This window comes from Scyliorhinus canicula, chromosome 5, assembly GCF_902713615.1.
Source record: "Scyliorhinus canicula chromosome 5, sScyCan1.1, whole genome shotgun sequence".
NCBI classification, from domain to species: domain Eukaryota; kingdom Metazoa; phylum Chordata; class Chondrichthyes; order Carcharhiniformes; family Scyliorhinidae; genus Scyliorhinus; species Scyliorhinus canicula.
The window spans coordinates 155,746,216-155,771,140 of NC_052150.1; the positions used below are offsets into that span (position 1 = coordinate 155,746,216).

Here is a 24,925-nt window from a genome sequence, read left to right on the forward strand (position 1 = left end):
TCTCCAGGCTCTTATCGACTCTCTCCATCAAGCCTTTCAAGGGCTCCAGCTCATTCAGTGGCCTTCGACCGATCCTCGTGCATCTTCTTTTGCTGCTGGCAGAACTCTTCTCTAATAAATGCCATCAACTGCTTCATCTGGGGTTTTCCAACTTGCGATCACCCTTCCCTCTCTTCCATCGTCACAATTGTTACTGCGCCACAAGTCTCCTCCAATTCCTTGGCCAGGTCTTTAACCTTTTTCTGCCGGGTCTGGTAACCAACAGGCATGTCACTCAGGATGGGAAGGGGGGGGGAGGAATCTTCTCCACACCTTCAGCTGCACTTTTCTATCAAAGTTACCCCACTTTTAGGTAAAAAGAGCTCAAACCAACATCTTCGGGCCAGAGCTGCCCTGTGTGCAACCATTCACTCCATGGCCGCCACCGGAAGTCTCCATGGCCGCCACCGGAAGTCTCCATGGCCGCCACCGGAAGTCCCCTTTAAATTTTCTAATGACACTTGATGCATTCAATCCTCCTCATTCCTTAAAACGAGTGCCTCCTTTCTCATTGAACTGGAAACAGACAGCGATAGAAAATTATACTGAACACCCACTCGGAATTCCTGCTTCCCTTTTCCCTTATCCAAGTCTATATTTGAATAATGAAAGTTCCCCATTATAACTACTCTATAATTGTTGAAAGTCTCTGTGATTTCCTTGTAAGTTTGTTCCTCTACATCCTTCCCACTAGTTGGTGGCCTCAAGACTCCTCCAAGCAATGTATTTGCACATTTTTTGTTCATTGGATCTGAACAAACAAATTCTGTACTTGAGCCCTCTTGCCCCTGTACTGCAATGTTCTCCTGAACTAATACCGCACGCCTCTTCCACCTATTCTTCTTATCCGATCTTTCCTGAACACCTTGTATCTAGGAATATTTAACATCCAGTCCTACCCTCCTTTGAACCAGGTCTCTGTTCTTTCCACAACATTGTTTTTTCATATGACAATCTGCAGCTGTACCTCACTGATTCAATTTACCACTCTCCATGCATTCACATACATGCTAATTTAGACTTTATCACTTACTCCCCTACTTGAACCCCACCTCTGAATTTGGTATCCTTTCTTTAGTGCTGCCTCTCCCAGTGTTCCATGCACTTTGTTTTTTTTCTCTCTCTCCACCTTCGACTACCATGTTAGCTTAAATTGTAAATTTAATATTAAATGTGGCTCATAATGCATATCTAATCTTTTGATTTCCATGGCCAATCTGCTTCGTACTTCATGTGACAAGTTGGACATGGATTTTCCATACAGTTTTTATTACCACCATTAGTTTCACTGCAATTTGGTTGCTCAGCTCCAGTGAGACTGCATCGAGTCTGACACTGAAAAAGCACTTGATTCTATCACACTTCAGGATTTTGCTACATCCTGGCATGAATTTGAACTGCCCCCTCCCTCTCATACTCCACTGGATTAATAGGAAGTGTACAAGCAACATACTTTTTAATAAATATTTTATTGAGGTATTTTTGGTATTATAACAACAACAAAATAAACATTGTACATGAAACTATAAACATAGTATATAAGCCGTCTCCCTTCCTGACAGGTCCCACCTTTATTAACCCCTTACTCTAAGCTAAACTAACCCCCCCCCCCCCCCCCCCCCCCCGCCTTCTGCTGACGATCAATTTTACGCGAAGAATTCGACGAACGGTTGCCACCTCTGGGCGAACCCTAACAGTGACCCACTCAAGGCGAACTTGATTTTCTCCAAACAGAGAAAGCTAGCCATATCCGATAGCCAGGTCTCCGACTTCGGGGGCTTTGAGTCCCTCTAAGCTAATAGTATCCGTCTCCGGGCTACCAGGGAAGCAAAGGCCAGAACGTCTGCCTCTTTCTCCTCCTGGATTCCCAGGTCTTCTGACACCCTGAAAATCACCAGCTCTGGACTCAGCGCCACCCTTGTTTTTAACACTGTGGACATGACATCTGCAAACCTCTGCCAAAATCCCCTAAGCTTCGGACATGTCCAGAACATGTGGACATGGTTCGCTGGTCCTCCCGCACATTTTGCACAGCTGTCTTCTACCCAAAGAATCTGCTCATCCGGGCCACTGTCATGTGAGCCCGGTGAATGACCTTAAATTGTATCAAGGTGAGCCTGGCACATGTTGCGCATGTGTTGACTCTACTCAACGCATCCACCCATAGACCATCCTCTATCTCTCCTTCCAGCTCCTCCTCCCACTTGCGCTACAGCTACTCGGTCTGCGTCTCCTCTGACCCCATAAGTTCCTTGTAAATATCCGAGACGCTCCCTCTGGAAACTACCCTGTCCTGAATCCCCCTTACCGGTAGGAGCGGGAAGGTTGACACCTGTATACGTAGGAAGTCCCGCACATGCGGATACCTGAATTTGTTTCCCCTCACCAACCCAAACTTCTCCTCCAACGTCCTCATACTCGGAAAGCTCCCCTCTATAAACATATCCCCCATCCTGTCAATCCCTGTTCTCCGCCATGTCCGGAACTTCCCATCCAAACTTCCCGGGGCAAACCGGTGATTATTACAGATTGGGGACCAGACCGATGCTCCCTCTGCTCCCACATGCCTCCTCCATTGCCCCCAGACACTCAGGGCCGCCACCATCACGGGGCTGGTGGAGTACCGTGCTGGCGGGAACGGTCGAGGCGCAGTTACCAATGCCCCCAGACTGGTACCCTTGCATGAAGCCACCTCCATACACTCCCATGCCGACCCCTCCCCCACCACCCACTTCCTGATCATGGCTATATTCGCCGCCCAGTAATAGTTACTAAAATTTGGCAGCGCCAGCCCGCCCTCTCCCCGACTCCACTCAAGGATTACCTTCCTTATCCCATGGGGTCTTGCCCGCCCAAACAAAGCCAGAGATCACTTTGTTGACCCATTTAAAAAAGTACCGCGGAATAAAGATGTTTGATGACATTAAAGACATTGAAACACGAACAGGAATCTCGGGAAGACCATCATCTTTACCTTCTGCACCCTCCCAGCTAATGACAACGGGAGCGCATCCCATCTCCTAAAATCGTCCTTCATTTGGTCTACTAGCCAGACCAGATTTAATTTATGCAGGGGGTCCCATTCCCGCGCCACTTGAATGCCTAGATACCTGAAGCTTCCCCCGACTAATCTAAACGGCAGCTCCCCCAATCACCTCTCCTGTCCCCTCGTTTGGACCGCAAACATCTCACTTTTCCCCCTATTTAGCTTATACCCCGATAACCGGCCAAATTCCCCTGGAATCCTCATGATTTCTTCCATCCCCTCTGCTGGGTCTGATACATACAGGGGCAGGGTGTCTGCATAGAGCGAGACTCTGTGCTCCGCCCCTTGAGGCTCTCCGAGCAATTGCCAATGGCTCTATAGCTAGCGCGAACAACAGTGGGGAGAGGGGGCATCCCTGTCTCGTCCCCCGGTGCAGTCTAAAATAGTCTGATGTTGTCCAATTCGTCTGTACGTTTGCCACATCAGCCTGATACAGCAACCTGACCCAGTGAATAAAGCCCCGCCCAAATCCAAACCGTCCCAGTACCTCGCACAGGTAATCCCATTCTACCCAATTAAAAGCCTTTTCTGCATCCATTGCGATTGCTACCTCCACCTCCCTACCTTCCGGGGGCATCATGATCACATTTAACAACCTTCTTACATTGGCCACCAACTGCCTACCCTTAACAAACTCCGTCCGGTCCTCCCTAATAATGTCCGGAACACAATCCTCAATCCTGGAGGACAAAATTCTGACCAGCAGTTTGGCGTCCACATTCAACAGGGATATCGTCCTGTTGAACCTCCACAGCTGTGGTATCTTGTCCTGCTTCAGAATCAGCAAAATCGTGGCCTGTGATATCGTCGGGGGCAGCACCCCTCTTACCCTTGCCTCATTGAACATCCTCATCAACACCAGCCCCAATATCCCAGATATTTATAAAACTCCACTGGGTACCCGTCCGGCCCCGGGACTTTACCCGACTGCTTTATCAGACCTTCCACTATCTCTTCCAACCCGATCGAGGCCCCCAGCCCTTTTACCAGCTCCCCATCCACCTTTGGGAAATTCAGCCCCTCCCAAGAAGTGCCTCACCCCCTCCGGCCCCATAGGGGGTTCCAACCTGTACCGCCTACTGTAGAAATTCCTAAACGCCTTACTCAGCCATGCTGAGTCTCCAACCAGGTTCCCATCTCTGTCATTTACTTTCCCTATCTCCCTAGCTGCCTTCCTCTTTCTAAGCTTCTGTGCAAGCATTCTGCTTGCCTCTCCATACTCGTAGATTGCCCCCCTCGCCTTTCTCAGCTGCTTCACCGCCCTCCCTGTGGTTAACAAGCCGAACTCCGCATGTAGCCTCCGCCGTTCCCTTAAAAGCCCTGCCTCTGGGGTCTCCGCATACCTCCTATCGATCTGTGGTATCTCCTTAACCAGTTGGTCCGTCTCTGCCCTGTCCACCTTCTCCCTATGGGCCCGTATCGAGATCAGCTCCCCTCTGACCACCGCCTTCAGTGCTTCCCAGACCATCGCTGCTGAAATTTCCCCCGTGTCGTTGACCTGCAGGTAGTTCTGAATACATTTCCTCAGCCGCTCGCACACCCCTTCGTCAGCCGAAAGCCCCACATCTAACCTCCAGTGCAGGCGCTGGTTACTGTCTTTACTGACCTGCAGGTCAACCCAGTGCGGAGCATGGTCTGAGATTGTGATCTCCGAGTACCCAGTGTCCACCACCCCTGCCAGTAAGGCCCTGCTCAAAATAAAGAAATCGATCTGGGAGTATACTTTATGCACGTGGGAGTAGAAGGAGAACTCCTTCACGTCGGCTGCCCAAATCTCCATGGATCCCCCCCCCCCCATCTGCTCCATGGACCCTTTTAGCCATTTCTGGCAGCCTGCCCGTTTTCGAGCTTGACCGGTCCAAGCCAGGGTCAATAATTGGGGTGAAGTCCCCTCCCATGACCAACCTGTGCGAGTCCAGGTCCGGTATCTTTCCCAGCATCCTCTTTATAACTCCACATCATCCCAATTTGGCACATACACATTTACTAATACCACCTGCTCCCTCTCCAGTTGCCCACTGACCAGAATGTACCGACCTCCCACATCCAAAACTATTCTACCCGCCTCAAACACCACCCGCTTATTGATCAGGTTCGCGACCCCTCTAGTCTTTGAATCTAGTCCCGAGTGAAAGACCTGACTGACCCAGCCTTTCCTCAATCTAATGTGGTCAGCTTCTAAGGCGCGTCTCCTGCAACATTACCACATCCACCTTCAGTCCCCTAAGATGCGCGAACACATGTGCCCTCTTGAACGGCCCATTTAACCCTCGAACATTCCAGGTGATCAGCATAGTTCGAGGGCTCATTGCCCCCCCCCCCCCCCTCGTCGATCAGCCATCCCTTCTTTGGGCCCGCCTCCTGCCCGTGCTGCATGCCTCCACCGGCCCGCCCCCAGGCAGCCTCTGCCTCCCAAGTCCCTCCCTCATCAGCAGAACATTTCTCCCCCCTAGTTAAAACACTCTGTAACCAAACTCCTTTAATAAACCAAACATATGCATACCCCCCAATACGCCTCTGTGAGCTAGCCCGCCCAGCCAACCTGGTGGCCCCCATCACTGGCGCCAGATAGTCTCTCACCTATTGTTCCCTCCCAACGCCCCCCCCCTTATACAAACATACTCCAACATCAAACAATCCCTACACAATTCCCGACAGAAAAACACCAAGATCTAAACTAGCACACCTCCACCCCCAACAGTGCGAATGAAAACCTTAAATCACTCAGCTCTGCCACTGGTCCCAAATCAATACAGAAGGCGTTACAAACAGCTTCTACAAAACAAAAAAACGAGAAACTTTTTTTTTTCAAGAACAGAAAAACAAAAAAAAAAACCATAGACGTTGCAGCAAAGTTCACAAGTTCTCAGCCCACCACCAGTCCTTTCCCTTCGGGACTGGTTTAGCACAGGGCTAAATCACTGGCTTTGAAAGCAGACCAAGGCAGGCCAGCAGCACGGTTCAATTCCCGTACCAGCCTCCCCGAACAGGTGCCGGAATGTGGCGACTAGGGGCTTTTCACACTAACTTCATTTGAAGCCTACTTGTGACAATAAGAGATTTTCATTTCATTTCACTTTTTTCAAGTCCAGCTCGTCCTCAGGCGGCTTGAAAATAAATGTGCTGTTCCTTGTACGTGACCCAGAGACGGGCCGTCTACAGAAGTCTGAACTTTACCTTTTTCTTCAAAAGGATAGACCTAATCTGGTTGAAGCCTGCTCTTCTCTTGGCCACCGCCACTCGGGTCTTGGTAAACCCGCAGGATACCATTGTCCCACTTACAGCTCCGTGTCTGCTTGGCCCACTGTAGAATGCGTTCCTTATCCAAGTACCTGTGGAATCGCACCACCATTCCCCCCGGGGGGGGGGGGTTTCCCTTCGCGGCTTCCTTGCGAGTGCTCTGTGAGCCCTGTCCACCTCCAGGGATCGTGAGAATGCCCCATCCCCCAGCAGCTTCCTATACATATCTGCGATGCATGCCCCAGCAGCCGCTCCTTCGGACCCCTCCGGGAGCCCAACAATTCTCAAATTCTATCAGCGGGACCTATTCTCTAAGTCCTCCACCTTCTCCAGGAGCTTCTTCTGCTGGTCTCTCAGCATTCCCACCTCCAACTCCACCGCAGTTTGATGTTCCTCCTGCTCTGCCAGCACCTTCTCTACCTTCTGGATCGCCCGATCTTGGCCGTCCAATCTAAGCTCCAGCCGCTCAATTGACTCTTTTATTGGGTCCAAACAGTCCCATTTCTGCTTAGCAAAGCCTTCCTGAATAACTTGCATCAGCTGCTCAGTTGACCGCTGGGTCGACAAACCAGAGGTCCAGTCCTCCGCCATGCCGTCTCCTGCTGCAGCTTCAGCCCAAGCCTCCTCTGTCTTTCTGTTTCTGCCTTTACGAGCACTTCTAGTCCTTCTCTCCATGCACCGATGTGGGAATTCAGTACACAATTGCCTCTGTCTTCAGTTTTACAATTCAAGTCCGGTAGAAAATCGGGGGAAAAGGCCCAAAAGTCCGATCCGAGCGGGAGCCACCAAATGTGCAACTTAGTCCTCCATAGCTGCAACTGGAAGCTTTCCAAGCAACATACTTAAAGTAGAATGTGTTATTTGATGAGATAATTAATTTTTATTAGCTGCATTTGAATTTAGACCAGGATGATTCTTCAGTAATTAAGTAGCCACTTGTCAGCACGGTCTGTAGTTTTGTTAAATCTATCACCAGAAAAAAAGGTACTTGAAACAATAAAGTGAGTTAACCCAACGTGTACCTGAGCTTTTCGCAGTAGTTTCCCAGGTTTGATCCTTGCTCGCTGCAGATTTACCTTATCAGATGTCAGAAGTAGGAAAGCCACTGGTTTCAGTGCTGCGTGTTAGAAGGGGTTGCTGGGAGTCTGTGTGCATGTATGTGCACATACACGTTGATGTGATTAAGCTGTTTAGATAGCTCAATTCCAATGTTCACATATGATTAACATAGACACCAAATGGTATCTGGGTTGGCTGTGCAAACTGCAACAAGGGAGAAAAATAAATTTGAGGAAAACTGGTAAAGGTGAAGCAAACACATAATACAGTACACTCCTAATAATGGCAGTCTTGGTTTGCTTCTTATTTCAAATCTTGATAAATATTTCCATCTGCTCTGAAACTTGGAATTTCTTCACACGCACTGTAATAAACCTACTTGTATTCTTTCACAATTACAAAAAACTTGCTTTATTAATGGATCCATTGGCAAACGTTTTAACCTTGAGTACGATTAAGCGGAAAATGATCTAAAATCAATATACAGAAGTACCAATCAAACTGTTTTTGTGTTATTTATTGCCCATTAATACTGATGAAAGGCTACATTTCACTGAGTGAAGTACAAGAGAGAAATGTATAAGAGAGAAATGTATTTTGAACAGTGCAATAAAGGTGTGGTAATTTATTGGTTCTGTAGCTGGGCTAATATGCTAGATATCTGTGCTATTAATACAGAAACAAGAATTCAAATCCTCCCCGAGCACTTTCAGTTTATGACACAAAAAACTGGGGGGAGAAAGCTGGTTTACAAAAATTGATGATGAGTTTTTTGGATTCCTGTGAAATCACCAACTTGATGATCACGAATGCCCTTTTAGAGAAGGAGACCCAGTGTCCTTGCCCAGTTTGACCTGTATGTGACTCTTGTTCCACAACAGTATGATTGACTCTTAATTGTCCTCTGAAATGGCCTAGGAAGCTACCCTGTTGTATCTCAGGATGGGAAATAATGCTGCCTTGGTTGTTGCATCCACAAATGGGTAATTTTCAAAAAAATAGAGGGAATCATTTCTACTTTTTGACAATTTTGTAAATCAAAGTACTTTAGCTATTTTATTTGAGCTTAGAAAGGTTCTATTGAGTGAGGATTCACAGCATTGGACCCGAACAGATAATTACAATGTCTTTCAGAATGCACGATGATATCACAGGGCTGCACCTAACCAATTAATTGAGGTAATGATGTGTAAAATTTGCTTTGTTCTACTTTTATAGGATCTGAAAGATGAAAAGAAGAAGGCGAGGATGGCGGCTGCCAGGGCAATACTAGAGAAATGCACTATGATGCTTCTCACAGCATCAAAGGTAATTATCCACAGCATAAAATCAGCCCATCTCCAGCTTTGTGTTCATTTCTACTTTATACTTTTGATTATTTTTTAAGCAGTTACATAGTCTATAGCAGAACAATATTAACAGTCGATTATTTTGGTGATTTCAAATATAGCTGAAGTCACTGTTAATCTGTGGTTATAAAATGGAAGAGACTGATGAAATGCAGTATCCAAATCATTTTGGCAGGAAGCTTCCAGTCCTGTAACTATAATTGTGACTCAGTCTCTGGTGCCATTTCACTTGGCACCTTTCCTCGTTGCAAAAATGTATCAACAATATTGCACAATTTGTTGTCTGCAAGTGATTTTACCTCATCCTGAGATTCAGAGGCCAATAATTGCGATTGACACAATCTCTCTCGAAATCCTTTATTCAGAATTTTAAACAAAACTATTTCAATTAAATCATACAGCCACCCATCTCGGGTGGCCAATCTGAGATGACAATAGGTTCCTTCGGAGTGATCTTTACCTGAAATCTTCCTGCTTGGGTTCATCAGGATTCTTCCCATCAATACATTTCTACTGTTTTCTTTCTTAGAATGTTCCCCATCAGTAGGCATAGTCTGTGTCCCTGTTTGTGTGCTTCTGTGAAGGACATTTTCAGGGGATTACATAAGAGTACAGTTGCTGCCAAATCCCATGCACAAGCCTCTCCAGGATGCGGATTGATTAGTTGGGCCTCAAAGAACAAATTAACGTACAGCATAGGAACAGGCCCTTTGGCCCTCTAAGCCTGCGCCGACCATGCTGCCTGCCTAAACTAAAATCTTCTACACTTCCTGGGTCCATATCCCTCTATTCCCATCCTATTCATGTATTTGTCAAGATGTCCCTTAAACCTCACTATTGTCCCTGCTTCCACCACCTCCTCCGGCAGCGAGTTCCAGGGACCCACTACCCTCTGTGTAAAAGCTTGCCTTGTACATCTCCTGTAAACCTTGCCCCTTGCAACTTAAACCTATAAGACACCTGTTCCCGAGCTGTCTTCCATTGGCTCATATATGGATTTCTTCCTGTTCTGCTGTTATTACCTGTCTGGTTTGGTCAGCCTCCATTGATTTCAACCAGTTTGCCGTGATTTACAGTTATATTCAATTCAAATTGTTCTGTTCAATTCAGCAGCATCCTGAAATTGTCGCACCCATCCGGTTTACACATAACTGCAGTGCTCTGAACTTGTAACAGGTCCACTAACCCTTTCCTTATAGTCCTGTTGGCAATCATACTGAAAACCCACAAAAAAGACTTCCAAATTTTGTTTGCTCTCCATCTTTCAACCTTACCTTGCTGAAAATCTACTTGAATACAGTACGAGATAAAAGCAGGAATGGTGGCAATCAAAAAAGGTTGGTCATTATCTGAAAGTAAATGATGGACCCAATGTAAGTACCCACCTCTCAGTTATTGCTACTGAAATATCATTACTTACAAATGAAAGTTAACACATTACCGTTCTGAGAACAGTAATACTTTGGCCGTTAACTAGCTGCTCCATTAGCCGCAGGCACAAATCCTATAACAGCTGCTAAATCTCATTCAAAAGCGGGATTTGAGATCTTCCATGCCCCCCCCCCCCCCCCCCCACCCAATCGGTGGCCACTGCGCCACCATGCCTCCCTGATTTCCATAACTTTTAATACATTAACGTATACTTACTGGCCTTGACACCGTAATGTCTGCACACACCTTATCCTCCCACCCACCTGGAGTAGTGTCAAGCCAGCGTGAATCACTGCTGTTTTTCAAAAGCAAAAACCAGTTCTGATGGCAGCATTGAGGGCGTTCAGTGATTTATATCCCCCAGGTGATGTGGGACATGGATTGACCCCTGACACCCTGGTGGGCACTCTGGGGAGCCCCATTGGGGGGGTTCACCTTGTATGGGGTGGGGTGCCTGGGAAGGAGGGGCTGTGCCCCAATCCTATGGGGGTGGGGTGGAGGTTTTGGTGTAGGTTGTCCTGATCCTGGAAGTGAGGGCAGGCGCCTCAATGCTGGGGGGGGGGGGGGGGGATTATGGTGTGATTTTCTCCCTTAAATTGTTTTAATTCCATGAGGTTGTAGAGCACTTGGAACTCCATTTGAATGGTCAGGAAGTGAGTAGTGGGGGAGGGGTCAGCGTGGGAGTGAGTGGAAGCAGCGTCCTGTAAGGGTACGAGTTTGAAGGCTTTACTGACAGCGCCCCTGTCGTTGTCGCCGGCTTGGTACTCTATGAGCCCTGTGGTGATGGCAGCCCTTAGAGTGTGGGAGCATTGGAGGCAGCAAATGGAATTGGAGGGGTCGTCAGTGTGGTCACCGATTTGTAACAATCGCGGGTTTCTGGATGGGGGCTATAAGGGATGGCGGCAGGCAGGGATTGAGAGATTTGGGGACCTATTCATTCAGGAGGGTTTCCCAACCTTGGAAGCATTAGAGGAGGAGTTTGAGTTGCCGGGCAGGAACGGGTTTCGGTACCTCCAGGTAAAGGATTTTGTCCGGAGGCAGGTTCCTGGCTTTCCTCGCCTCCTCCTGAGGGGGTTACGAGGTAAGATGATGTCAAAAACAGAGGTTGGAGAGAGGAGGGTGTCGGGGATATTCAAGGAGCTGATGGAGTGGGAAGGAGCCCCCATTAGGGTGGTGAAAAGGAAGTGGGAAGAGGAGCTGGGTGGAGAGATATAATTCGAGCTGTGGGGAAAAGCACTGAAGAGTCAATTCATCTTCGTCTTGTGCCAGACTTCGCTTGATCCAGTTCAAGGTGGCTTGATCCAGTTCAAGGTGGCCCACATGACGGTAGCCCGGATGAGCAGGTTCTTTGAGGAGGTGGAGGACAGATGTGGGCTGTGTGGGGGTTGCCCGGCGAACCATGTACATATGTTTTGGGCGTGTCTGCAATTGAGGGGATTCTGGCAGGGACTTGTGGATGTTATGTCAGAGGTCCTGGAAGGAAGGATAACTCAGAGTCCAGAATTGGCAATATTTGGTGTATCAGGAGATCCGGGGGCCAAAGGGTGAGGGAGGCCGATGTTCTGACCTTCTCCCTGGTAGCCCGGAGACAGATTTTGCTGGGATGGAGGGACTCGGAGCCCCCGAAGTCAGGAGTGTGGGTCAGCGATATGGCTGGGTTTCTCAGTCGGGAGAAAATTAAATTTGCTTTGAGAGGATCAATTTAAGGGTTCGTCCAGAGATGTCAGCCGTTCATAGATTACTTCAAGAAAAATAGAACATCAGCAGTAAGGGGGGGGGGCGAGGGCAAAAGCAGGGGGGAGGAAAATAGGAGGCATGGCAATGTTACAACGGGACAGAGAACTTAGTTTATGGGCAGCTAGGGAATAGAGCGGGGGGGGGGGGGGGGGGGGGAGTAGGGGGTTGAAAGTCTTTGAAAAGTTGCTGCAAACAACATGGGGTTTTCCTTGAACATTATGACATTTGCAACCTTATTGGAGAGTAATCGTAATAGCTTTTTAGTTTACTTGAACTCCACAGACTTTACAAATGCCTGGATAATTGCTTTAAGAACCACTAATACCAGTATGATTCTTGATAGCCAGAATTATATCACCACTCTTTCACCATTGATTGGAACTCCTTTCCTAAACACAGTGTAGGTGTACCTACATCACACAAACCTCAGAGCCCATTGAGCAGCATAATATCAATTTCTAAAAAATAATTGGGGATGGACAACAAATTGCAGTAATGTTTACATCCCAAGACCGAATAATAAAAAAAAATGATCTCCAGACATTTCCTAATTTCATCAAGAGCACAGCACATGTCCGTCATTGGCAGTAATGTTGAAGGGACCTTTTGATGATCAATGATAATATTTTTTGGTGAACAGACTGAGGTGACCATCAATTCTCAAGACACGTGGTTGGAAGTGAACAGTGATTTTAGTAGTCTTACAACAGAGCCTGCCTGTGACGTGATGAACTGGCAGGCAGGCTCACGACTGCAAAGCTTTATACTTCTGGTTAGTGGGAGGAGCCATGGGCGGAGCCAAGGGTGGAGCCCAGTAGAAACTCCTCATCTACCCCTATGGGCAGAGCCACGCAACTGCTCGTATAGCGAGCTAACATGAATACAGCACATCATATAACAACAGTGTGAATTATGCGGAATGTGATTCACCACATTCACCCCCTGTAAAAAAAATCAAGTCCAGCGGGGGTGATGTGTCTACAAATAACAAATTACAGATTACAAATTACAAATTGAGTCGATCCGGCGGCCGAGTCGTCCTCTGGGATCGACGAAGCACCGGGGTTGCAGCCTCTTCTGGTGGCTGGGCGGTGGCGGTCGGCGAGGGTACGATGGCGGACTCCGTGGGTGATTCTGTCAGAGCTTCGTATCCGACTGGTTCGACTGGTGACGGGGAGCGCTGGAAACCCGGGGGCGCGGAGCACGGGCAGTGAACCTGCAGGCGTGGGGACGCCGGGCGCGGGGGGTTGGGAGGGATGTAGTGTGAGGTGTACCTCGGCGGAAGTAATGTTGGAGTAGGATTCTGCAGGCGCCAGGTCCCGGAGTGTCCTGACGGCCGTCAGGGTATTCGATCAACGCGTATTGGGGGTTCGAATGGAGTAGGAGCACTCTCTCTCAATGAATGGGTCAGTTTTGTGGGTCCGGATGTGCTTCCGGAGGAGAACCGGGCCCGGTGTCCTCAACCATGCTGGGAGCGAAACCCCCGTGGTAGTGCCCCTGGAAAAAACAAATAGTCGCTCGTGTGGGGTCTGGTTGGTGGCCGTACATAGGAGGGACCTAATAGCGTGGAGCGTGTCGGGGAGGACCTCCTGCCAATGGGAGGTCGGGAGCTTCCTGGACCGGAGGGTCAGTAGGACGGTCTTCCAGACCGTCGCATTCTCCCTCTCCACCTGCACGTTCCCCCTGGGGTTATAGCTGGTAGTCCTGCTCGAGGCGATGCCCTTTTCAAGCAGGTACTGACGCAGCTCATCACTCATAAAGGACGAACCCCGACTTCCAATTGCGGCTATGCGGAGCTAAGCCGCACGTTCGGCAGCTCCCGCTTTAATAGGACTTGTGGGCTCTTTTACGGGCCCCAAACGGCGCTGATTCGACGATTCCCGGTGGATAAAGGGGTCTGGAGCAAAACCCCCCGGGATTTATGGTGCGGACTCGGAGTGGGGCGAGAAGAAAAACGGCAGCAGCTTCCCTGGAAAAGCAGGGGAAGGTGGACAAAATGGCGGCCGGTGGAGCCCCTGAGGAGTGGAGGCAGTGGGCGGAGGAACAGCAGACGGCCCCTCTGCGCTATTTTACGGAGCTGAAAGGGGAGTTGTTGGTATCCATGAAGGTGACGACTAGTAAGCTGCTGGAGACCCAGACAACCCAGGGTGCAGCGATACTTGAGTTGCAGCAGCAGGCCTCTGAGCGCGAGGATGAGGTTTCAGCCCTCGTGGGGAAGGTGGAGATACATGAGGCACTTCATAAAAAGTGGCAAGATCGGTTCAAGGAGATGGAGTTTCGGTCACGGAGGAAGAACTTGCGGATCCTGGGCCTCGCGGAGGGGCTGGAGGGGTCGGACCTGCCGGCCTATGTGGCCGTGATGCTGAACTCGCTGGTGGGGGCAGGATCCTTCCATCTGCCCCTGGAAAGCAGGTGAAGTTCGGCATGCTGCCGCCTGCGCGCCTGTGGGTCACCTACAAGGACCGGCATTACTATTTTGAGTCCCAGGAGGAGGCGTGGGCCTTTGTGCAGGCTGAAAACTTGGACTCGAACTAGAGATTGGGGGCTGTAGAAGTTTTTTTTATTTCTGTATCACTGTTTATGCTGTTGCTGGTTATTCTGTCTGTTTCTGTATTTTCTCTCGCTTTCGGATGATGTTGGTTATGGTTTTGTGTTTTAAGGGGGGTATTGGGGTTTGTGGTTGATCTGTGTTTTTGTTTGTACGGAGTTGGTGGATGGGTTGGGACTGCTGTTTGGGAGCTGGGTGGGGGTGGGGCAGTGTGAAAGGCTTTTCTCTGGTTTCCCGCGCTGCGGGACGAGGGGGGTGGAGCTGGTGGCAAGGGGCGTGACTATCGGATCCGTTTTCCCGCGCTGAAGCGGTGCCAAGGAGCTGATGCAGGGGAGGAGGGGTGACCTCATATCGGGAGGGGTCGGAGTTAGGGCGGGAGCTGCCGGGGCCAGCAGAAGTCAGCTGGCTCACGGGAGTACGATGGAGGGAGCGTCGCGGCTAGGAGGGGTCCTAGCCTGGGGAGGGGGGGTGGATACCGGGTTGCTGCTGGATTGGCCAGGGAGGAGTTGGTGCGGGTTGGGGGGGGTCGGGGTGAGGTTCTATCACCGTGGGAAATGGGCCGAATGGGTGCTGGCCAGGGGCGAGCAGTCGATGGGCTATGGCTAGTCGACGGGGGAGGGGGGCGGGGTTCCCCCTGATCCGGCTGATTACGTGGAACGTGAGGGGGTTGAATGGGCCGGTTAAGCGGGCCAGGGTGTTTTCGCATCTGAAGGGGCTGAAGGCGGACGTGGCCATGCTCCAGGAGACCCACCTGAAGGTGGCGGACCAGGTCCGTCTGAGGAACGGGTGGGTGGGGCAGGTTTTCCATTCAGGGCTCGACTCGATGAACCGGGGGGTGGCGATCCTGGTGGGGAAGAGGGTGGCGTTTGAGGCGTCTGATGTGGTGGCTGATAGTGGCGGCAGATATGTGATGGTGAGCGTTAATCTGCAGGGGGAGAGGGTGGTGTTGGTAAATGTGTACGCCGCAAATTGGGATGATGCTGGTTTCATGAGGCGTATGTTGGGCCGCATTCCTGGCCTGGAGGTGGGGGGCTTGATCATGGGGGGGGAACTTCAGTACGGTGCTGGATCCCCTACTGGATCGTTCTAGTTCAAGGACAGGCAGGAGGCCGGCGGCGGCCAAGGTGTTGAGGGGGTTTAAGGACCAGATGGGAGGAGTGGATCCCTGGAGGTTCGGGAGGCCGAGGGCTCGGGAGTACTCTTTTTACTCCCATGTGCATAGGGTTTATTCCCGCATTGATTTCTTTGTTCTGAGTAGGGGACTGGTCCCGAGGGTGGAGGAGGCCGAGTATTCGGCTCTTGTGATTTTGGACGATGCTCCGCATTGGGTGGATCTGGAGATGGGGGAGGTGCGGGATCAGCGCCCGCTTCGGCGTCTGGACGTGGGGTTGTTGGCTGATGAGGAGGTGTGTAGGAGGGTCCGGGGATGTATCGAGAGGTACCTCGAGGTCAATGATACTGGGGAGGTCCAGGTGGGGATGGTGTGGGAGGCTCTGAAGGCAGTGATTAGGGGGAAGCCGATCTCCATCCGAGCCCATAGGGAGAGGGGGGAGAGGAGGGAGAGGGAGAGACTGGTGGGGGAGCTGTTGAGTGTAGATAGGAGGTACGCGGAGGCCCCGGAGGAGGGATTGCTGGGGGAGCGGCGTAGATTGCAGGCCAAGTTTAATTTATTGACCACCAGAAAGGCAGAGACACAGTGGAGGAAGGCGCAGGGAGCGGTCTACGAGTATGGAGAGAAGGCGAGCAGGATGCTGCGCATCAGCTTCGTAAGTGGGACGCGGCTAGGGAGATTGGTGGAGTGAAGGATAGAGATGGGAATGTGGTGCGGCAGGGGGCAGAGGTCAATGAGGTCTTCAGGGACTTTTATGGGGAACTGTACCGGTCGGAGCCGCCGGTGGTGGGAGGGGGAATGGAGAGCTTTTTGGACAGGCTGCAATTTCCAAGGGTGCAGGAGGAGCAGGTGGAGGGACTGGGGGCGCCGATCGAGTTGGAGGAGCTGGTCAGAGGGATTGGCCACATGCGGCCGGGGAAGGCGCCGGGACCGGATGGGTTCCCGGTTAAATTTTATAAGAAATACGCGGACCCGTTGGGCCCCCTGTTGGTTAGGACCTTTAACGAGGCATGGGAGGGGGTTGTTTTGCCCCCGACGATGTCTCGGGCGCTGATTTCCCTGATCCTGAAGCGTGATAAGGACCCCTTGCAGTGTGGATCATACAGGCCAATTTCACTGCTGAATGTGGACGCCAGGTTGCTGGCGTAGATCTTGGCCACTAGAATAGAGGACTGGGTGCCGGGAGTGGTACATGAAGATCAGACGGGTTTTGTGAAGGGGAGGCAGCTGAACACCAACGTGCGAAGGCTGCTAAATGTGATAATGATGCCGGCAGCAGAAGGAGAGGCAGAGATTGTGGTGGCATTGGATGCAGAGAAGGCCTTTAACAGGGTTGAGTGGGGGTACTTGTGGGAGGTGTTGGAGAGGTTCGGGTTTGGGGTGGGGTTTATTAAATGGGTGAGGTTGCTGTATGAGGCCCCGATGGCGAGTGTAGCGACAAATGGGAGGAGGTCCGAGTACTTCAGGCTCCACCGTGGGACGAGGCAGGGGTGCCCCCTGTCCCCCTTGCTCTTTGCGTTGGCAATTGAGCCTCTTGCCATAGCTCTCAGGGAGTCGAGGAGGTGGAGGGGTTTGGTGCGAGGTGGGGAGGAGAACCGAGTGTCGCTGTATGCGGACGACTTGCTGCTGTATGTAGCGGACCCAGTGGGGGGAATGCCGGAGGTGATGGAGATTCTTGCTGAGTTCTAGAGTTTCTCGGGATATAAATTGAACCTGGGCAAGAGTGAGCTGTTTGTTGTACACCCGGGAGATCAGGAGGAGGGGATTGGTAGGCTCCCGCTAAAGAGGACAGTGAGGAGTTTTAGATACCTGGGGGTACAGGTGGCTAGGGGCTGGGGGACTCTGCACAAGCTCAATTTTACTAGGTTGGTGGAGCAGATGGAGGAGGAATTTGAAAGGTGGGACATGTTGTCGTTGGCGGGTAGAGTACAGTCCGTTAAAATGACGGTGCTCCCGAGGTTTTTGTTTTTGTTCCAGTGCCTCCCCATTTTTGTTCCGAGGGCCTTTTTTAGGAGGGTGAACAGCAGCATTCTGGGATTTGTTTCGGCGCACGGGACTCCGAGGGTAAGGAGGGTCTTTTTGGAGCGGGGCAGGGATAGAGGGGGGCTGGCGCTGCCCAACCTCTCTGCGTACTATTGGGCGGCTAACGTCTCGATGGTACGTAAGTGGGTAATGGATGGGGAGGGGGCAGCATGGAAACGGATGGAGATGGCGTCCTGTCGAGGTACGAGCCTGAAGGCACTGGTAACGGCGCCGCTGCCGCTCCCTCCAACGAGGTACACTACGAGCCCGGTGGTGGCGGCTACCCTCAAAATCTGGGGGCAGTGGAAGCGACACAGGGGGGAAGTGGGGGGCTCGGTGGAGGCCCTGCTGCGGGGGAACCACCGGTTTGTCCCAGGGAACATGGATGGCGGGTTCCTGGGGTGGCACAGGGCGGGCATTAGGAAGTTGGGAGACCTGTTCATTGACGGGAGGTTTGCAAGCCTGGGTGAGCTGGAGGAGAGGTTTGAGCTCCCCCCGGGGAATATGTTCAGGTACCTTCAGGTCAAGGCGTTTGCTAGGCGACAGGTGGAGGGGTTCCCTTTGCTGCCCCGCGGGGGGTAAGGGATAGGGTGCTTTCGGGGATGTGGGACGGGGATGGGAAGGTGTCTGACATCTACCAGGTGATGCAGGAGGTGGGTGAGTCGTCGGTAGAGGAGCTGAAGGCTAGTGGGAGGTGGAGCTGGGGGAGCAGATTGAGATGGGGACATGGGCGGACGCCCTGGAGAGGGTGAACTCCTCCTCTTCATGTGCGAGGCTTAGTCTCATCCAGTTCAAGGTGCTGCACCGGGCCCACATGTCCAGGTCTAGGATGAGTAGGTTCTTTGGGGGCGAAGACAGGTGTGTCAGGTGTTCGGGGAGTCCAGTGAACCATGCCCATATGTTCTGGGCATGCCTGGCACTGGAGGAGTTCTGGAAGGGGGTGGCGAGGACGGTGTCGAGGGTGGTAGGATCCAGGGTCAAGCCAGGCTGGGGACTCGCGATTTTTGGGGTTGGGGTGGAGCCGGGAGTGCAGGAGGCGAAAGAGGCCGATGGTTTGGCCTTTGCGTCCCCAGTAGCCCAGCGGAGGATCTTGCTGCAGTGGAAGGATGTGAGACCTCCGAGCGTGGAGACCTGGATTAATGACATGGCGGGATTCATTCAGCTGGAGAGGGCCAAATTCGCCCTGAGGGGGTCGGTACAAGGGTTCTTTAGGAGGTGGCAGCCTTTCCTCGACTTTCTGGCTCAACGATAAGGAACTAGGTCAGCAGCAGCAGCAACCCGGGGAGGGGGGGAAAGGGGGTGGGGTGGGAGGGGGGGGAAAGGGGGTGGGGTGGGAGGGGGGGAAAGGGGGTGGGGTGGGGGTGGGAGGGGGGGAAAGGGGGTGGGGTGGGGTGGGAGGGGGGAAAGGGGGTGGGGTGGGAGGGGGGAAAGGGGGGGGGGTGGGAGGGGGGGAAGGGGGGGGGGTGGGAGGGGGGGAAAGTGGGTGGGGTGGGAGGGGGGAAGGGGGTGGGGTGGGAGGGGGGGAAAAGGGGTGGGGTGGGAGGGGGAAAGGGGGGGAAGGGGGTGGGGTGGGAGGGGGGGAAAGGGGGTGGGGTGGGGTGGGAGGGGGGGAAAGGGGGTGGGGTGGTGTGGGAAGGGGGGAAAGGGGGTGGGTGGGAGAGGGGAAAGGGGGTGGGTGGGAGAGGGGAAAGGGGGTGGGGTGGGGTGGGAGGGGGGTAAAGGGGTGGGGTGGGGGGGGAAAGGGGGTGGGGTGGGGGGGAAAGGGGGTGGGGGGGTTTAGCGGGATAGTGTTTAAGTTAATTTGCCTATTGTTAATTTATTTTGTTGTTTATTGGGTTTGGGGGGGTGGGGGCTTTGTTATGTGCGTTGTTACGGGTGCCGGGGGGTGTTTATTATTGTTATTGTTATTATTGTTCTGTTGATATATATTTTTCAAAAAATTCCAATAAAAATTATTTTTAAAAAAAATAAATAAAATAAAGGACAAACCCCTGTCGCTGTGTACATAGCTGGGGGAACCAAACAGGGTAAAGATACTATGCAGGGCCCTAATGACTGTGTGGATGGTTATATCGGGGCACGGGATAGCAAAGGGGAAGCGGGAGAACTCGTCTATTACGTTCAGGAAGTACACATTCCTATTGGACGAGGGGAGTGGCCCTTTTTAAATTGATACTTAGGCGTTCAAAGGGCCGGGAGGCCTTGACCAGATGGGCCCTGTCTGGTCTATAGAAGTGCGGTTTGCACTCCGCGCAGATCGGGCAATCCCGAGTGATGGCTTTTACCTCCTCGGTGGAGAAAGGCAGGTTTCAGGCTTTGATGTAGTGGGTGAGCCGGGTGAGCCCCGGGTGGCAGAGGTCATTGTGGATAGCTTTGAGGGGGTTGTCTTGCGTGCTGGCGCATGTGCCGCGGGACAGGGCATCTGGGGGCTCGTTGAGCTTCCCCGGTCGGTACATGATATCGTACTTGTAGGTGGAGAGTTCGATCCTCCACTGTAGGATCTTATCGTTTTTAATTTTGTCCCTTTGTGAGTTGTCAGTGGGGGCAGCACGGTAGCATTGTGGATAGCACAATCGCTTCACAGCTCCAGGGTCCCAGGTTCGATTCTGGCTTGGGTCACTTTCTGTGCGGAGTCTGCACATCCTCCCCGTGTGTGCGTGGGTTTCCTCCGGGTGCTCCGGTTTCCTCCCACAGTCCAAGGATGTGCAGATTAGGTGGATTGGCCATGCTAAATTGCCTTAGTGTCCAAAATTGCCCTTAGTGTTGGGTGGGGTTACTGGGTTATGGGGGTAGGGTGGAGGTGTTGACCTTGGGTAGGGTGCTCTTTCCAAGAACCGGTGCAGATTAGATGGGCTGAATGGCCTCCTGCACTGTAAATTCTACGTAATAAAGGCAACCGATCTTCGGTCGGTGATGAGGGTGAACCTCCTACCTGCGAGGTAGTGCCTCTAATGACGTATAGCTTCCACGATGGCTTGTGCTTCCTTTTCGACCAAGGAGTGTCGAAGTTCCGAAGCAGAGAGGGTTCGGGAGAAAAAGGCGACTGGTCTCCCTGCCTGATTTAGTGTGGCTGCGAGAGCGACCTCTGAGGCATCGCTCTCTCCCTGAAAGGGGATGGATTCATCCACCGCCCGCATGGCCGCTTTAGCGATGTCCTCCTTGCTACGAGTGAAGGCCTGACGAGCCTCCTCCGATAGAGGGAAGAGTGTGGCCTTAAAAAGTGGGCGGGCTTTGTCCGCAAACTGAGGGACCCACTGGGCATAATATGAGAAAAACCCCAGGCACCTTTTGAGGACCCTGGGACAATGAGGGCGAGGGAGTTGTAAGAGTGCATACGGTCTGGGTCGGGGCCCAGGACTCCGTTCTCCATGACATAGCCGAGGATGGTTAGCCTAGTCGTGCGGAAAACGCATTTCTCCGTGTTGTAAGTAAGATTAAGTTTCTGGGCAGTTTGGAGAAATCGATGGAGGTTAGCGTCGTGGTCCTGCTGATCATGGCCGCAGATGGTGACGTTGTCCAAGTACGGAAACGTGGCCCGCAGCCCGTACTGATCCACCATTCGGTCCATTGCTCGTTGGAACACCGAGACCCCATTCGTGACGCCAAAGGGAACCCGGAGGAAGTGGAAGAGGCAGCCGTCGGCCTCAAACGCCGTGTGTGGCGATCCTCCGGGCGGATTGGGAGCTGGTGGTATGCAGACTTCAGATCCACCGTGGAGAAGACGCGATAATGGGCGATCTGATTCACCATGTCTGCTATCCTGGGGAGGGGGTACGCATCGAGGAGCCTGAACCGATTAATGGTTTGGCTATAGTCCACTACCATTCGGCATTTTTCCCTGGTCTTGACGACCACCACCTGAGCTCTCCAGGGGCTATTACTGGCCTCTATGATCCCCTCACGTAGGAGCCTATGGACCTCGGTTCTGATAAATACCCTGTCCTCCAGGCTGTACCGCCTGCTGCGAGTGGCTACGGGTTTGCAGTCCGGTGTGAGATTGGCAAAGAGTGGAGGGGGGTTGATTTTTAGTGTAGCGAGGCTGCAAATAGTGAGTGGGGGCAAGGGCCCGCCGAAGCTGAGTGTGAGACTTTTCAGGTTACACTGGAAGTCGAGTCCCAGTAGGAGTGGGGCGCAGAGTTCAGGGAGCACGTACAGCTGGAAGTTCGAGTAGCTAGTGCCCTGGATCATTAGGGTCGCGACCGTGCGCCCTTGGAGGTGAACAGAGTGAGAGTCCGAAGAGAGGGAGATAGTTTGCCGTGCAGGGAAGACAGGGAGCGAACAGCGCCTTACCAGATCTGGGTGTACGAAGCTCTCGGTGCTCCCAGAGTCGAAGAGGCACGGTGTCCTGTACCCGTTGATTTCAATGGTTATCATGGAGTTGCGGAGATGTTTCGGACGCGATTGGTCCAACGTCACCACGCTGAGTTGTGTGTAGTCGGCGGCTCGATCAGCTGTGCTGGAGTGGCCCCGTGATAACTGCCCTCTGAATTTGCAGCCTTCGAGGCGATTTTTGGAATGAGGAGAGGAAGGATCCCAAGATGGCCGTCCATCTGGATCGCACGTGGTGGGCGGCGAGGAAGATGGTGGCCCCCATGAGTTGCACGTGTCGTTTGGGGGTGGAGTCGGAGTACTGGCCGCAGCATTTCAGGGCCTGCAGGCCTGTGGAGTTTGAAAACAAGTGCTCTAGGCTGCGGAGGAGTTGGGAGAGGAGGCCTGCTTTGCCAGGCAGACCCGGGCATAGTGTCCCTTGCGACCGCAGCTGCTGCAGGTCACGTTATGGGCCGGGCAATACTGCCGTAGGTGCTGGGGCTGCCTGAAAAAGTGGCACCCTGGAGCTGCGTGGTGGCTGGGTGGCCGCGCGGCGCAGGCCTAGGGAAGTCACTGGTCGGGGGCCCAGGATGGGGTCGCCTGGTCCGCGGGGAACGAGGTGAGGCTGCGGAATGAGACCTGTATTGTGGTAGCCAATTCTACCGTGTCCTCTAGATTCTGGGCCCCTTTTGCGAGCAACCGCTGGCGTACATAGTTTGATCTGAGGCCTACCACGTACACATCCCTGACGGCGAGCTCCATGTGCTGTTTGGCTGATACAGCCTGGTAATTACAGTCCCAAGCTAAAGTCTTTAAGTCCCGCAGGAATTCTTCCAACGACTCTGCGGGGCACTGGCGGCGGGTCGTAAAAATATGGCGCGCGTAGACCTCATTGATGGGCCTCACGTACATTCAATCTAGCATGGCTAGGGCCCCTGTATACGAGTTAGTACTATTGAGTTGAGTAGATATACGGTGGCTCACCCTTGCGTGCAGTAGACTGGATTTCTGCTCCTCTGTAGTTTCTGGAGTACTTGATTCAGCCAGGTAGGCCTTAAAACATCTGAGCCAGTGTTGAAAGATTTCTCTTGCCTCTGCAGCCTGCGGGTCGAGTTCTAGTCGGTCAGGTTTGAGGGCTGATTCCATTGTCGTTTCCTTAGTCGTTTTCTTCTAGTTTCCGAAGACTATTAAATTGATGTGACCATCAATTCACAAGACACGTGGTTGGAAGTGAACAGTGGTTTTAATAATCTTACAACAGAGCCTGCCTGCGACGTGATGAACTGGCAGGCAGGCTCACGACTGCAAAGCTTTATACTTCCGGTTAGTGGGAGGAGCCATGGGCGGAGTTAAGGGTGGAGCCCAGTACAAACTCCACATCTCCCCCTATGGGCAGAGCCGCGCAACTGCTCGTATAGCGAGCTAACATGAATACAGCACATCATATAACAACAGTGTGAATTACGCGGAATGTGATTCACCCCACAGACAATTTTTCTTTGTGTAATAACTGGATTCCTCTGCCCTGCCCACCGCAAGAACGCAACGGACGGGTTGCGGACAATGGAGCAGTCCGTTGATCTTGGGCAGGATTCTCTGATCACCGGATGGACACGGCCAGAGAATCCTGTCCTCCATGTAGTTATAGATATATATCTTGTACTATAACATTCATAATTAACATGAGGTAAATCGGAATTAACAGGCAAACTGTGGCTGAAAACACCACGCTTGTATGTTAAATGTCAGGCCAGGACAGATCCCACGGATTTCTCACAACTCATCCAGATGTCAGTAAACACAGAGTGACAACATCTCTTTAACTCTGCCTCCCTCAGGAGAGATTTCAACTCTTCACTTTGGAAGATCTAGCCTCTGAATCTCCTCAAAAGCTGCTCCAACTCGGACTGCTCAACAGCTGCTCATCGTCCCATGGTTCAATCTCTTCCCCTGAGACTGGGATTTACAAAGCTGAAATCCAACTTATTAGCAGACTGCTTGATTCAGGGTTGGCACTACCCCCTGCGTTTCTCCAAACTCTAGTCTTGTGCAAGCACCAAGCTATATATGGCTCCCAGAGCTACTTCAAACCCTTACTGCCCAAAGCTTGCTAACAGCAGCATCCTTTCAGTATAGTTGATTTCCCTGCTCCCAGCAAACACAGATAAATTGAAACCTGAGAACCTTATTAAGCTCCATTCATCTCCATGACAACATAGCCTTTCAATGTTCACTGAATGCTTTTAAACAAATTTACCTATAACTCCCCGAACAAAACATTCTCTGGACTGCAATTGTTTGTTAGCGGTATCGACATCACGGGCACGATTCTCCGCTGCCCAGGCCAGGCTCCTGGCCCCCCGGGGTGGGGGGGGGGGGGGGGGGGGGGGGGGAGAATAGGGGGTGATGAGCGGCCTTCGACGCCAGCGTGAAACACTCCGGGTTTCACGACGGCGTCGGCCGTTGCGGAGAATTCCGCCCCACATCTTTAGCTCTCCTATATAAGACCACCTGTTGTTTTATGACCTTTGCCTTTCTATCTTTTAACCCCCGAAGTCGAGATGGCTCCTCTTCTAGGTATAGTAGACTCCAGTTCCAGTGAATGTCAAGGAAAGATGGTTAGATTCCCTCATCATTGCCTTTCACTTGTGTGGCCATTTTTATCAGGCCCAATTGCATATAGGCATGGACTGCTTCAATAACTGAGGCCTCGGAAATGGTACTGAAAGTTGTGCAATCATCAGTTTGCATCCCAACATTTTTATTCATTCTTGGGATGTGGGCTGCTCTGGTTGGGCCAACAATTGTTGCCCATCCCTAATCACCCTTAAACTGAATGGCTTGCTTAGCCATTTCAGAAGGCAGAGAAGAGTCATCCACATTGCTGGAGATCTGGAGTCGCATATACGTCAGATGAGGTAGGATGGTATATTTGCTTCCTATAATACCATAAGACATAGGAGCAGAATTAGGCCACTCGACCCATCGATGACATTCCCTAAACGATGTTAGTGAACCAGATGGGTATTAATGTC

The 24,925-nt window shown here is 51.8% G+C and overlaps 1 protein-coding gene across 2 annotated transcripts in view; it reads left to right on the forward strand.

Annotated features, from left to right (window-relative positions):
- The window catches only part of ctnnal1 (catenin (cadherin-associated protein), alpha-like 1), a 459,393-nt gene that overhangs the window by 317,080 nt on the left and 117,388 nt on the right, over window positions 1-24,925 (forward strand). For both annotated transcript variants that reach the window (XM_038797869.1, XM_038797868.1), the window contains one exon: window positions 8,603-8,692. In XM_038797869.1, the coding sequence (XP_038653797.1) occupies window positions 8,603-8,692 (90 nt within the window). The remainder of the gene's footprint in view (window positions 1-8,602; window positions 8,693-24,925) is intronic.